Below are 16,611 nucleotides of genomic sequence, written 5' to 3'. Positions count from 1 at the left end.
CTAATCTTCTCAAAACTCACACCACACCACATCAAAACCAACAAACACACATCAAATACTGAAAATATCTTCATTCTAATCAATTCAACAATCACCTAACAAATCAAAATTCACTGAAAATCTGATCAATTGAACTCCAACCAGCTAGGGACAGTCTTTCACCACCAAAACCAGCTGTCTAGCAGAGGGTTTGTCCTACAACCAGCAAAAATGAACTCTGAAAGCATTCCAACAACATAACCTTAAGTTGTCAAAAGCAAGCATGTCAAATGAGAGCTCAAAACATGAACACATAGAATGAAAAGGAAATTAGGGCAACCATTCTTCAATTTGAAACCTTTTCCCTCCAAAACCAATTTTGAAAGCAACTTGAAATCCCCATAGAAATTCGAGTCTTTATGAGCTCCCAATTAAAAACATTTTAATTTACTTTAAATTTTCTTATTCCTCCTTGGTGTTACCTTTCTTGGAAGCATATATAAAATCGTATTAAAATACAAAATTTCCACTTTCTCCTACTTGCAGTGACTGCTCTGAAACCCGAAATTGCACAGAAAGCTAAGAAAATGAAGGCAAAAATCAACCAAAACTTGGACAACAATGGCAAACACACCCCCTGATGATTTGGCATTCCCAAATATGAGTTTTGCACCTTGTAAAGCATGCTTTAGAGACAAAAACGACACATTTTGAGCAGAAATTCATAGGGGTTGTCAAATTTTTGAAAATCCAAAACTTGGGACAACAATGATTTTAATGATTCATTTATCTGACTGGTTTGATATGAAGAGGATTATGCTTTTCTATTTCATAAATAAAAATATATGTTTAATGTGTGTACACACACATGCACACATATATACATATATATACAATATACATATACATACATACACACACACATATGTGTGTGTGTGTGTGTGTGTGTGAGTGATATATATACATAAGAACACACACATATATGTATATGTATGTAGATATTTATATATGTATATATACGTATTGATGAATATATATATATATATGAGATATACACATAAGAACACAAACAAATATATATATGTATGTAAATATTTATGTATGTATATATACGTATTAATGACTTGGATAATACGTGGATATATATACTTAGTCCTTGCAAAAAGAACTGGATAGCATGTTGTTCCTTCTCTGGTTATATAAATTATAATCTTGAATAAAATCAGATAGATAACAAAGAAAAACCAGAATTGTATGTGAAGTTATTTTGTTTTAAACAACATGTCTTCCATATTTACAAGTTGTCAAGATAGCCACCGAATCACAAGTCCATGGTGAGAAAGTGAAATTATGTTATATAACCTGTAATACAGTCAAATGCCTTATGTTGAGAAATCTAAGAGAGTACTATATTCATGAATTAATCATAAGACATAAGAACACGTGGCAAGAGCCAAGAACAGTGAATTGCGAGTATGCAAAGAAGTTCTATGTCTGAAGGATAATTCAGTAATTTAGTCATTTACCAACCATAGAAAGAAATACATGTTTGGTCATATAACTATATGAAGAATTAGATGATAAGTCAAATGAGTCAATTGTAAGATTAACCATAGGATAAATTTCATTTCCAAGTCTAGTTAGAGGAGTGTGAACATACGACTACATTTCTTTTCGAAGTGTCTTTTATTTTAAAACTTTGGCCAAAGTGATGCAAAAGTCTCTGCTTGCATTTGGTCCGTTCACAATGTCCAAGAGTGCATAATCTAGTCAGATTGGTCATACTTACTTAGAGGATTGTCTAGGGTTGTATGGTCGATTGGGTTATGTAGGGCACAGGACTAGGCTTCAAATGGCATGATCTATTGGTTTCCTTTGTCTATACTCTTCATGAAGTGCAGGGCCACTTCCAGATGGAAGATGTGCAAAGGACTGCCGGTCTATGGTTGGAGGGAAAACCCTCCCGTGATGCTCTCCCTCTTGCAGATGACTCATGGAAACTTGTCAGACAGGTGCGGGATTCCAGGTACAGAAGATTCTAAAACTCATGAACATGGAATCATCTGATTTCCCTAGTGTTGATCTAACTTTTTCAACAAAATATCATAAATGTACAAAGACCTTTCAACCAATGGGCACATGTTTGCTTACTCAAAAAAATGTGAAGTTACCTCATAGTTTCCAGATAATGCTTAAAGGATACTACTTTAGCAAATCCAATGTGTGATGCCTTGACCTGAATGCTACAGTGGTGTGGATTTGTCATGCCTTGCAACAAACTATTGATCATCGCCCATTAGGTTCTCGCTCCGCTGAATAATATTTAATAAACGTGGCAGCGATTCCTAAAATAAAAGAATTTAATTGTAATTAAAATAAGAGCTTTTTATGGTAGTGATTAGAGATGAAGGATTGTAACTCTTTCAAGGGCAGCGATGGTGAAAGGTAGTGACTCTTTCACCAATAAAGGAGAGATCATTTTATGAGAAGAGGACATCAAAGAAGAAAGAAAATAATCAATCAATAAATTTGGAAATAAATTATCATTCTCAAAAGGCAGCAATGAAGGGTGGTGACTCATTTCTTGTGAAGGGTGGTGACTCCTTCAAGAAATAGATCTAAAGGGAATATCAGTTCATTGACAATCAAGGAATCAAGCAATCAATCTTGAATTTGAGGAAATGACTTGCAAATAAGGAGGACAAAACCTCTCCAAAGTTCAAAATATATTTAAGGATGAAAACCCTTATGTCTCTTATCAAGTTTTGGACAAAAACCCTTAACCTTGCCACTGCTGAATTAGGGATGAAAACCTTTGATTCAACAAATATGAGAGCACTTCCATAGAATTTCAAGATATGTTTGATTTTCAAAATTATGTCATGAATGCAAGTTTGAATGTAGATTATAGCAGGAAATCAAGATAATTTCTATTTTCAGAATTATTTGTAGAATTATGAAGCTGAATATTATAATGCAATTCTCATTTTAAGTTAGAATTATTGTTTCAGGACTAAAATCAAAAATGTTCTCGAAATGGACATTGCAGGATTCCCATCGGGTGTGTACCCATGGTTGGGTCACTCCCACGATCAAGCAGCCACATAACCATGAGGGGGCTCACCTTCTAGCACTTTGGTGGGGCGAAAACATCACCCTTAATGCAATATGAGCTTTTGGCATGGTAGTTGTCTTGCTTGGTATCAAAGCTGAGGTCTCGAGATCATCAATCAGACAACCACCTCCCAGAAGGGGGTTCACCTCCCGGCACTATAGTGGGACGAAAACGTCACCCTTAATGCTGGTGGGCACCACTCACTAACGATCTGAGCTTTTAGCATAGTGGTTTCCTTGCTTGACACTATGTCAAAAGCCAAAACTGTTAGTGAATGGTGCCCATTTGCATTAAAGGTGAGATTTCATCCCACCGAAGCACCAAGAAGCGAACCCCCTCATGGACATGAGGCTACCTAATTGTGGGTGCATCCAAACCCTAGGTACACACCCAATAGGAATCTGCAGCATGATAGCATTTAGGCTGAGACATAGCAGCCCACCATGCTCCACAGGGCTCAACCTTGAGACCTCACCTTTAATACCAAGCTCAGCAACAACTACGTCAAAAACCCAAACTATTTATGAATCAAACCCACTGACATTAAGGGTGAAGATTCTGTCCCACCAAAGCACCATGAAGTGAACACCCTCATGGACACATGATTGCCCAATCATGGGTGGATCCCAACCCTAGCTACACACCCAACAAGAATCCACACTACCATAACATTTAGGTTGGGACATCACACAAGCAGTAAATAAAGGTTTTGAACAACACCTAGCCACTTGCCCTGCATCCCATCAATATTGAGGAACTTGATTATAACCACCTTATGACATTAACCAAGCTGCACTCTTTGTGGCTTTGTAGTCAGTAGCAAATAAATCATAGCCAACAATCTCATCTAGGAGGTGAACTACATCTAATACGCTTTTGTAAACAAATCTGCTATCAGTAAATTAATTTAGGAGTCCCAAAACTTCTTTTTCTCTCATAAAACATCAGCTTCTTGTAAACAGCATTATATTTTATTGCGGTCTTAGAAATTTGCACTTTTGGATATGGCTTTTCAACCAAAAAGATAGATGATTGTCTTGAGCACTAAAGGCTCCTGATAATGTGTCAATCTGTCCAGCAAATGCATCACTTACCTTAAATACAAATGTTGTTTAGTTCTTACCAAATCTAATTGATGACATGCATGTACCAGAGAAGCCACCTTTTGGAATTAACTAAACTGAACTCATTGTGACTTTGCGGACAGTAGCAAATACATCATAGCCAACAATCTCATCTAGCAGGTAAACTGCATCTAATAAACTTCTCCAAACAAATTTGTTATTAGTAAATTCAAGTTAGGTGTCTCAAAACTTTTCTCTCATAAAACATCAGCTTCTTGCAAACAAGATTATATTTTATTGTGGGCTCAGAAATTTGTACTTTTGGATATGTGTTCTGAATCAAAAAAACAGATGATTATCTTGAGCACTAAGGGCTCTTTACAATGTGCCACTATGCCCAGCAAACGTAGCACTTATCAAGGATACAAATGTTGCTTAGTTCTTACCATATCTAATTAATGGTATGGATGTACCAGAGAAGGTTTTGGGAATTTGAGCAATTTAGCAGCTATAGAGGAAGAGAGAAAAATCAGAGAAAAAACAAAAGAACCTTTTCTAGTATAAACAGATGTGCTCAATTCATTCATTGTGCTTGCATTTCACTTTACATAAAAGACAAATTGCAATTTCTTATACATTTTTTTAATATCTAATTTCAAGCAATATATTATATTGGCACCACTGTCCCCTGTCCCAAAACCACAATGAACTTTGAGAATTACTTCAAAAGTAAAAAGTAAATATAAGATAACAGTTGAGACCAGATAGAAATAACATTGGCAAAAATGGAACAGATAAAAAAGATTGAACTGTTAAAACAGCATAATGTCATCAGAGTAGGTCAAACATTGCCACCGATATTTTTAGCACAAAGGCAAGCGACATACACCATCTTTGCATTTGCAGCATTTGGTGGCATGTAAATCGAACACAAAAAGAAAAGGACCAGTTACAATTCAAAGAGAAAAATGGCAGGCAAGCACTGCACCAAAAATTTTGACATGGGCATTCTCTACCAGTGACATGATGCCAGTTTACTTAAAATGAAACCCAAGCAAATTTGAACAAGAATAGTATTACATTGTAGTACCAACCACTATCTGGCAGGCAAACGGCACTAATTTCAAATATTGTACAGCATCAATTGCCTCATACAACTGATTAAATGCCTGTGGCTATAAATAAACAAGTGCCAACATCAAATCAATTAATATTTACAAGAACCAACCTTGCAGTGCAGAATCAAGGATTGCTTCAAAGCGGGAAAATGTTGTTTCTCCGCTGTCTGAAACCTCTTCTGGTTCCTGTTTTGCAGCCTTCAGAAAAGACTGAGACGACTGAGTACCAGTTAAAAGTGTATTGTCAAGCTGGGATGATCTTTTATCACTATAAGCACCCTTTTTTGTAGTCAAAGAATAACGTGCTCCAGGTGATACTTGAACCCCTTGAGCAACAGAGACTTCCAACTCTTGCTTGATATCTTCAAGAAAAAGAGCAGGACTAGGATAGACACATTCTGCATTCTTGTCATTTAAAGCTCCAGCTTCTAGTCTGTTGGCACTTGATTTTTCTTGGACTAAGAAATGACTCCCAAGAGATGATCGTTTCCTGTGCACATCAGAAGAAAGTATATTAGGAAGGTAAAACGAAAGAACCAGATGGAAGGCACCAACACAGTTGGGGTGTCAGTATAGCATGTCCTTGAAGAAGATAAAAAGCCAACTGAAACAAAAATATTACAACAGGACTAAGACCATAAATAAGAGAAAACACCAAAGAAAGAGGAATTTTGAAATAAATGAGACATATAGCCAAAACTGGCAAATCAACTGTACTTAAATGTGCATAAACTTTAAGCTAACATAAATCTGAACAAATTCTACCAAGAAAGAACCCTATCTATAGGAATTTCTGTAACAATTGAATGGCTCGTTGCTCTAATAGTTCTATGAAAACACCTTAGAAGCTACTTTTATCAAAAACATTGTTTTCAAATTCAACTGATGAAAGAAGTGGAAGGAATAGAAAGTACAGGAAACTATAAGCTACATTCAATTACCTTATGTTTACTTGCTCTATGAATATACAATTAATAAAGCACAACAAACTGAATTATACATACATGACTGATTCACATGAGAATAACATAGTAATTCAAAAGATATAACAGATGTTCTTATTTCATTCAATGCATCAATGCTCTTCTACAAAAATGCAAGGGAATTATTTTCCAACAACACAATCCCTCTTCTTAAAAACAGAATAAGTATTTACACTTGCCGATGGTTGTCAAGGAATTCCAACTGTCAGCAACCAACTACTTAAATCAATCAATGCGACATAACAACACTCACTGGCTAACTAAAGATTCAATATAACTAATATATGTTTTAGTTGTCTACATCAACCTGGCCCCTCACCCCCCCCCCCCCCCCCCCCCAAAAAAAAAAGTTATCTTTCAGATGACTAAAGTAAGCAAAACCATCATTGCTAAGGGGTTGAGTGAGAAGACGTCGCTAATTGTAAAGACGCTGAAGAGGAAGGAGTCAAGCATTGACAAGGAACAGTGCGCAATTTGTAGATCTCCTCCATTATTTGCTTCAAATTGTGAGCTGCCAAGAGGTCCCTCTCCCAAGAAATTTTAACCATTTCGATAGCTTCCATGAGTTGAGATTTTGACTTTCCATTAGCAAGTCTCAATTCAGCAATTTTGTAATGTCACCACTTTGAAATAGAATTTAATAATAAATAATAATAATAAAAATAAAATATAAAAGAATATAATTAAAACTTAATTAAGTTAATGAATGGTCAAAAGACATAAAATGAAGTTGTGACTGCCTCAAACATGAGATATAAAAGGGAGAAGAGAACCTCATTTGAGGGGGGCATAATTTGGGAATCAGAAGTGCAGATCTGATTTAAATAAGAAGTTCAGATCTGATTGTGAAAGGTTTTGACCCTTTCAAAGGGTAGAAATAATTGTAATGTCCCCTTCTCACTAGTGCTCAGATTTGATGAAGTTTGGCCTACTAATGGACCCTCATAGGCCAAGGAGTTGATGAGAGGGTCGCTTGGGCAGTGCTTGCGGCTTCACATTTGATTTTTATATATTTTGGGTGAAATAATGTACTCTCACGTATGATGTTATTTGCACTTTATATTATAATGATATTTTAATATTTAAAAGTGCAATTAAATATTATTTTATTAAAAGGGAATCTTCTAGAAGGTGGCCGACCTCTTAGAGAAAAAGAATAAATAGAGTGGGGTAGGCTCATTGTGGGATCACCGAATGTTTTGACATCTTCTTTGCTTGATAGCTTGTGGAGCCAAGGGTTTCTGCAGTTTATTTTTTGGTCTTAGAGAACAATAACTCTCTCTGATTTGCATAACTAAGGTGGTGAAAGATCCTCCGAAGGGTTGCAAATTGAGAGTGAGGAATATTTTAGTCCTTCACATTGGAGCTTATTGAGTTTTTGCAGCGATATTCATGGAGAATAATAAAGAGACATACTTCAGTTTTATGGTCTTTTGATGCCCTTTTGTATCTGCACTTTGAGAAGGAGATAAGCGATTTATTTAGAGGCATTTGGAGGTGATTCTAAGAGAATTAAAGGTGTTTCTGAGATTCATACCAGCCCTGCCATGGAGATCGATCAGACCTATTGATTCCTATATTTTTGTTCATTGCTAATAGCTGAAAGGTCAGATTTTTATGGGTATCTGTTCATTCATTTTGTATTACCGAGCCAATCATTTTCATCACACATTTGGGGCAGAGGACTGCTGTTATTATTTTATATTGAATCTGCAAACCAAGGGCAGGAGGCGGCCTCTAGCAAGGGGTCGATTTGGCATCTAGAAGGCTCCGAAAAATCAGATAAAAATCAGGCTTCATTGGGGTGACTTCCTCTTCCATTCGGCATCATCCAAACCAGGTTCTGAGCATTATTTCTTATTAAAATAATTATTTTCTGAGGTACTGGTGTTCAGAAAATTAGGGGGCGGTCATTAGAGATCAGGTACATCTTTGCTCATGTATCAATGAATTTCATTGTCTATCTTAGATAGTTTGAAATAGTAATCAGAAATTAATTGCAGCAGTAGTATACATCAGACTTCTATGTTTCTGAAGCATGTATGACATCTATTTGACATAATGTCAATTCTAGTACTGATGAAATTTGAGGTGTTTCCTTGATAGTTAGATAATAGATTGTTATATGTTTTCTAAATGTTTTGCAATCAGTAAAGTGCTAAGTTTCAGATTGTATGTAACTTGTTTGACAATATTCCTTGAATCAAAATCATCATTTCTACCATACATAAGCAAGGAATATTATAATAATGAAGAGTTGTACTCTTTCAAAGGGTGCTAATGGTGAAAGGGTATGTCTCTTGCCAAAGGGCATACATGATGAAGAGGTGTAACCTCTCCCTCACATTGAGAGATATAAATGAAAGGAATCAAAAGCCTCCAATGACAGCACCATTGATCAAATCAGACCAGAACTGTTATTAAGTTACAGGCAGTAACATCCTTGTTCTTGGTGGTATGCATGAAGATTATGGGAAAGAAAGGAAGAAGCATACACAGCAGAGATTATCGAATTACACGATAAAAATAAATAACCTTCAGATAAAGGAGAAGCATCTTCAATAATCAGCGAACTGAAGGGATCAAGAACAGCAGAACACCAAGACATAAATATACAACAGACTTCTACATTAGGCAAACTGTGAGAAATTAGAAATATAAAGAAACAGCCAGCATTACAACCATATTATCAGTTAATGCAGATGTTGTATGATCTTCCCTCTTCATGACTTTATAGCATAATAGATTATAATTGCAGATCAAATGTCTATTAAGATTATACAATACCTTGTGGCCAATTATATTGGGCAAATCATTCTTGGCAATAAACAATGCAATAAGAAATTATTTATAATTACATAATTATGAAGGGTATACATAATTCTTATTATATCTGGTATAAGGAACAATCAATGATGGAAAATTATATATATTGAGAAAACTACCATGATAGTAATATAAGGAAGTACAAGGAGGGAGAATGGTGATGAGGCCTGTTGACATGTTTTTTAGGACTACGTCTAACACAGAATAAAGTTACCAACGGTCACTTTACTCTCTCTTGATTAAAATCAGGGTATGCTAATATTGCAAAGAAAGATCAAACGGCTAATTTCAAGGTTCCTTTTAAACATGGACGTGACTCAGTCGGTTAATGAGTTTGTTGTTAACCCAAGGGGCCTTATGCATTCACTTGAAGAATATAAGCAAATTTGTGCAAGTTCGAGGATTTGATACGAATGATTTAGCTTTGAAAAAAATGTTTTTGTGGGACTTTTTCGATTTGGAATATACTAAAGTAAAATGAGGTAAAAGTTGAGAGAGCTATGCTAAGACTAATCTAGTCCTAAGAACAAAGAGACGGGATCACTTGAGCAGAATCAAACCACGCTTCACTTCGCCAGCACAGCACAACTACGCGAAGGCGTGCAATCTTCAGAGGGTGTGTAAAAGGTTTTCAAATCACCAATTAATGCCATCAATTCGAACAACATTCACTTGATAATTGAAGTTAAGTCCACACATAAAACAGGCTCAGACTAACCTTACAAAGCATGCAACAATCAGCTACACACAAAAGGTATGAGCTCAGATTCTATAACAAGCAATCCTATCAAATCGAGTTCATCCAACAACTTAAAGCAAATCTAATTTAATGAAGAGAGTGAGAACACAAGAATACACCAACAATCGAACAATGTATTAAGTATTTGCTTCAAAACTCTAAGCAACAATCTCTAAAAACAATCTCTCCTCCCTTTACAAATGAGGGGGGTCACCCCTTTATAGGCCTTGAGCGATGAGAACATGCAAACCCTAATTAGGGTTTCACACTAAAATATTCTCCACTCAAGACGCAACAAGGTGGGAATCAGCAATTAATACCCATTAAGCCTACATACAATTAATTCAAATAATCCCAAAATGGCATCCATCAAATTTGCCCAAACTGCCATGAATATTCCTCGTGCAAACATAAATGCCCTTCATTCCCCATGCGACGGCTACATGCGGCAGGAATCTGTCATAAAATCATTAATATGACGGCTGCATGCAAAAAGATTCTTCATGCATTCAACATGCATTGACCGGGCCGCCACTAAGTCAAAATATTCCATCAATAAATGTGTCACCACTACTCCGTCAAAAGATTCTCGTCCAAGAATGGACGACCATTATCCCGTTCATTAATTGCATACGTGATAAACTTACAGATGACGGCTTCTAGCTCTCCTACGAAGACACTTGGCACACTTTCAATGTCGAACTCCATCAAGGTGATTTCTTCCTCGCTCTTGGAAAAGAAGTTCTCCCATTCCACCATCATTTCCTATGTTTTCTTCATCATGCTAAAGAATGAAGAAACATTTGCAAAATGTTCCTTAGAAAATGAACCTACGAAGAAGAATTCGTGCAGTTGGGATTTTAGGGAGTTCACTGTCACTCCATCTTCACTCAGCTTCTTTGCGAACAATGCTTCAATCCCACTGATAATTTCCTCCTACACCATTCTAATTGAGTCTTTTAAGGTTGAAGACTCCATGCTAAATTTTTCAAAGGTATTCCTTCCTGAGCAAAGGACGCAAAACCATCGGGAAAAGTCATACACCTCGTTAACCTGAATTACTTTCCCATCAATCAGTGTTTGCATCGGAATCTTCATTAGAGCCCTAAGTCGCGGAATGGTTAAGTCTTGATAGATGTGAACATCTTCCCACAGACCTTCCGCTACCTCCAATCTGTTTAGAAGGGCAACAAATCTGGAATGAAGACAAGCTAAGTCTTCAATGAACTTTCCAACTACAGTAAAGATGTCTTCCACCCATTCCCTGGAACTTTGGGCCATTTCTCTAATTAATTTTGTGTCATCAACGACTTCCTTAGGGAGAGAAGGAGGAATGAATGAGGGATCTGCTTCTCTAAGTGACCGCTTGAGACTTCTAATGTATTCACATAAGGCCCTATTTTCTTCCTTCAGCCTTTTACATTTTGCCTTTGTTTTCTGCATCTTTTCTCTCATGGCCAAGGAAGACACCTCGAAGTCTTCTATTACCTGTCCAGTAGACGCATGACCTAGATCAACTTGTCTGATTACATAATCTTCCGGCCTAATCTCATTCCTGTCTTTATCTACTACAGGCTCAGCTATATGCAAGGTTCAGGATCCAGATTCATCCCTCACAACCTTGGAGAATTTTTGGGGAGCCTTCTTCTCTGCCAATTGATCCATTCTTTTTAACAACTCTTCTAACTCTCGTGCTTGATCAATTTCTTTTTCCGGCTCCCTTCTTAATCTATCCATCAACCAATCAAGAGCGAGAATAGAGTGACTATGAATTTCCATCAACTTGTGCTCCTGCGATACTTCATCCATCTCCCCAAGGATGGCTTCTACGAAACTATCCTGGCGGGTTTCTTCCTGATGAGGAGGAATTTCTTGTCACTGATCTCCTGGCCGATTGGGTCTATGTGAAGCACTAATGCTGAGATCATCTTGCAATGGAGCATTGTTAGGAAAATTGCCTTGATGTAGACTTACTGGATTCTCCTGTATAAACATTTCTACCATCTGCACACTAGAAGAGCTAGCTAGTGATGGCATCCTTTCCACCCTTGCTCTTTTCTATGGTGGTTCATCATGTTGAACTTCTTGCTGAAATTCCTGATGAACCTCCTGATGGACCTCTTGATGGATTTCTTGCTGAACATCCTTCTTCCTTGTCGTCCTTTTTCTCTTTGGAGCATTTTTCCCTTTGTTGAAGTCAACTCCTTCCTGTCGAACTTCTCCTTCTTCAGTCCGAGCATGTGAAGATCCTCCGGTAGCCTCGCTATGGGAATCCAGATTTCCCATTAATTGAAAACTCGAGCGGAAAATTTCCTTCCTTCAACCTTCTTATATGCCGATCAACCCAATGTTTAGTAAATTTCAGAACCGGTCTGGCCAAAACATCCAAATCATCTACTTTTGGTTCTAACCAATTTGGCAATTGTATAGGTTGATCTTTCACCTTCTCAAATTCTGGTTGCACCAATTTCGAATCTTCCTTCACTTGATCCGGCACTTGCATTACCTCACCTATTATGATTGTTTGCAAGGGCAGCTTGGAGAACATCTTCTTTCTGAAATCAAAATCATCCCTTGCATCTTCCCAGTAGTCTTCTAGGTGAAATTTGCATAAAAATTTCACTCAAGCAACCATTATGATCTTACGATATGGATCGTATTGAGACCTGGTGGTGTAATATGCCAAGTTGTAAAAGGCCAATTCTTCAGTTGCCTTCTCAGCTACTGCCAAGTTAAGGCACACTTCCACATAGTCCCCGAGGATGATTGGGAATTCAATAGACAGCTTCTTTTTCTTTTTCTGAATTTGATCATAAGTTGTCAATTGCCTCATAAGTTCTAACAGTATCAGTTTGTCAAATGGATACCATGGCAGTTTATGTGGTTGGAACGCAAAACCTTGTGTCCTGGTATATGTGAATTTTGGAAATTGCAGGAACGTGGCCCCAAATTGCTGCACTAGAGCCCTGGCCTGTGGTGACACTCTTGTATGAAGTTCATTCTGCATAAGTCTAGTCAGGTACATGGCAAAGTGTGGTTCACCAACTTGAAATAATTAGTATTGTAGAGGTGCAGCTGAGGATAATTCTCATGAACTTTCAACTGTGTCGGTCCGCAACCCATGACTCCTTTTCCCGGCAAACCATCGAAGCCACCCATCCTCGCAAGCATATAAATTACATAGGAGCTCATGTAGAAGGACTAGGACTTCTTTTCTTTCAAATCCTTCAGCTGTTCATGGATGTAGTGGCTGATTAACCTGGCCCAGTCCACTAACCCATTGGAATCCATAACCACGCCGATGTAGGTCCACATATTCCTGTTTGAATTCAAAGATAGTGAGTGTCTTTGGCAATTTTGAGATGTGTGGTCTAGGCCTCAGCAACTAATGCTTGTTGATAGTCTTTGCACATCTGTCAGGACCTGCATCATATATTGCCTTACTCCATTCATGGTCCGATAAGTCATCGAATGATGTGAAGGAATTCCAAAGGCTTCACCAATTGATTTCGAAGTCAAGGTGGCTAACAGCTTGCCACTTGATGTTGAAATTGTCCTCCTTTCCGGATTGTAGTGTTTTGCACATTCCAGAATCAAGTCTAGACATTGAATAGAAGGGGGAAATCCTATTGCCGCAACAATTCCACTTCTGACAATCTTGACAATTGTGGGGGATGGGCTATGCCCTGCTGTTCTGAAAATCCTGATCCTAAAAGCCGCCAAGTTAAATGTTCCTAAATTTGTATCACTGATCTCCTTCCACCTGGACACCATCTTGGATTCCGAAAGGAATCCCTTCAGCTTTGCTTTTATTTGTGCCTGCCTGGTGATGGTAGCCGCCTTGCCTGATTCTGCCATCCTGGAAAAGCTTCTTGAAAAGGGTGAAAAATTTTCTATGACTTTCTCCACCCTCCCTCCAACTCTTCTTTCTTGAAACTCGCACATGAGAAATGAATTGTACCTTCATGTTTATATAAAGTTTCTCCAACGTGCTGCTAAGTTAGGAGGAATCCAATTTGGTAATTGCATTAATTACGCATCATACTTTCCCTTTCACTACGCCATGCAAATCGAACCTTCCTTTATTGCATTGAGTTGTGCATAATTCTTAGAATATTCCCTTGCCAACTCATTACTTTCCATTTTTTCAAATTTTGGAGGGAAATTGGAAGATTCTTTCAATATTCACCTTATTTGTCCACTTGTCTTGACTATTCTTGCTCTGGAAGGAATTTTCTGAGGGGATTTCTTGCTTTTCAATCATCCTTGACCCTTGGATTTTCATGCCTTAAACCATTTCCTCAAATTTTCAACTTAGGCGTGGAATTTACTTTGTGGTGGAATCTCCTTATTTCTTTGATTTTCCTTGACATAGCCACTTTAGCGCCCCAATCTAGTGTTTGGGTGCAATTTCCATCCTGACTTGGAATTCACAAAATTTTAGCTTTTCCATGATAACCCTACTTTGGTGCCCTCCCCTGGTCTACGGCGCAATTTCCCATTGGAGAAGGAAATTTGGTGATCTTGAGGTTTCCATGGCAAAGTATATTTGGCGCCCTTCTACCCACCCTAGGTGCAATTTTCATGTTGGCAAGTAATTTGCAACTTTATGAATTTTCCTTGTCTTCCTTTATTTGGCACCTTGGCCTCATCTTGGGCGCTACTTCTTCTTTGGCTTGGAACTCACCTTCCTTTGACTTTTTCCATGACCCAAGTAGTTTAGCACCATACATCTTCTTTGGGTGGAAATTCCACATGGAGGAGGAATTTTAAACATCTTCAATTTTTCCATGATACACCCTATTTGGTGCCCTATGACTTCCTTGGGCGCAATTGTGCATTAGGCATGGAATTTGAGGTTTTTTTACATTTTCCTTGTCAACTCAACTTTAGCGCCCGACCTTCTTCTAGGGCGCTATTTACTCCTGGAGAGGAAATTTGGAGTTTGTTGGATTTTCCATGAGTGTCTTATCCCAACGCCCTATCTCTTTCTTGGGTGCCAAATCCCCTATGCCATGGATTTTTGCACAATTTCCTCTTTCAGACTTCATCAATATTTGGATGCCTTCAAATTCAGGATGTCGTTCAGGAACGAAGGTGGGTTTTCCAGACTTAGGAGTTTTTTTAAGCTTTCCATTCCTGGATTGATTCCCATACTTAGCCAAATTTTGCCCACTTTGCCTGCTTCTCAAATCTTCCAGATTTAGAAATAATCGTGAATGTTCCATCTTCATCATCTACCTGCGAGGACCTGTCACGAATGAACTTTCCAAAAATAGAAACTTTTCAAAATGTCAGAGTTAGAGCCCAAAACACGATGCAAGATGACTTACTATAAATAGAAACTTACTAAAAATAGTAAGTTTGATTTTTGGCAAAATGAAGACATTTTGGGAGAGTAAAATCTCTAAAAAAATAGGAACTTTCTAAAAATAGAAAGTTGCTCTGAATTTGCTCAAATTTTACTGGGAGGTTCCTTGAAGGGTCCAAATTCCAGTTCTACATTCAGTTTTTTAAAACCCTAAAAGGAAACCCCTAAAATCTAGGACTAAAGGCAAAAACCCTAAAACTGTCAAAACAAGTCCTAGACTTAGCCAAAATTGTTCAAACGAAAAGCAGACTTGACCAATTCAACCCCCAAACACTTGCAAAGCAGAGAGAGTGAAGAGACTGCCACCAAAAGACCCCAAAAACCGAAATCAAAAGACCGCGAGGGCCTAAAAAGTAGGGGGTCTCCATCTGGGATGGGGTGATGTGTGATTAGGTCACAACAGGTCCTCCTCCAGGTAGACCAACTCATGGTAGTTGACCAATGGTCCCATGAGGCCAAGGGGGTGTAGACAAAGTCCACCGCTCTTGGACTTAGAGGGGAGGGACGTTCAGGACACCCTGTTGTATCTTTCCAAACACTATCATGGTTGATTATTGTATTAAGGGAATTCTAACCACAAGAGAAGGATAAGGATGGAAGTGATAAAGGGGAATGGTGATAGGATACTATTGACGTGGATAAAATCGCGGAACTACGACTTAATCTGGCCAACACAGAATACAATGCTAAGTATCCTATCCTCTCTTGAGATAAGGAAATCCCTAATGTTGTTTTAAATTGACCAATGCGGGATGACCTCAAGGTTTCTGTTGTTAGGTCTTGACTACGAGATAGCTTAGCAGTTGATGTGTTTTGCTGGAAACACAAAGGGGACTTACGGTTAGACGGAATTGGTTTTGCACAGGTTCCCTAAAATCTTACAGTCCTATTTCATCTGATTTGCTTTTAATTGATGCTACTTCAGCTTGACTTGCAGGTTTCTTTTTAATAAAAAGGGAAAAGAGGGGGAATAAGGATAAAGAGTAAATAAGAACAGCTAGCTAACTAAACTAAGACAACATATTTGAACACATAGACGGAAATCTTAAAATAACCAGAAATTACTTTGCCAGCTAATTAGCACAACTAGGTAAAAACTAGTGCAATCATCTAGGAATTTTGAATTTTCAAGCTGCTAAATACAAATGCTGGACTCTTACACACACTCATTCAAATCTAACAACCGAACTTAGCACAAAATTGGGCTCAGACTAACCATGTAGAGGGAATAATAATCAACTATTTCCTAATGGTATGAAACAAGATTTCCATCAAAACATGCATAAACAAATTGTCTGAAAAGTAAATACAGTTACAGAAATATAAAATAGATGGAGAAGAGGACCATGCACTCACAGTAAAAAAGACACAGCTTTAACATCCATTAAATTCTGTATATATTTTGCCCGAGTTTTT

The 16,611-nt window shown here is 37.7% G+C and overlaps 1 protein-coding gene across 1 annotated transcript in view; it reads right to left on the bottom strand.

The window, feature by feature from the left end:
• Window positions 1–16,611, bottom strand: part of LOC131039025 (nuclear pore complex protein NUP107) — a 260,469-nt gene that overhangs the window by 180,543 nt on the left and 63,315 nt on the right. The window contains exon 2 of the mRNA XM_057971667.2: window positions 5,387–5,766. Within this exon, the coding sequence (XP_057827650.1) occupies window positions 5,387–5,766 (380 nt within the window). The remainder of the gene's footprint in view (window positions 1–5,386; window positions 5,767–16,611) is intronic.

Source organism: Cryptomeria japonica, chromosome 6 (assembly GCF_030272615.1).
Source record: "Cryptomeria japonica chromosome 6, Sugi_1.0, whole genome shotgun sequence".
Lineage (NCBI taxonomy): Eukaryota > Viridiplantae > Streptophyta > Pinopsida > Cupressales > Cupressaceae > Cryptomeria > Cryptomeria japonica.
Note: the sequence above shows the minus strand (reverse complement) of the source record. Positions and strands in the feature narration are given on the sequence as shown.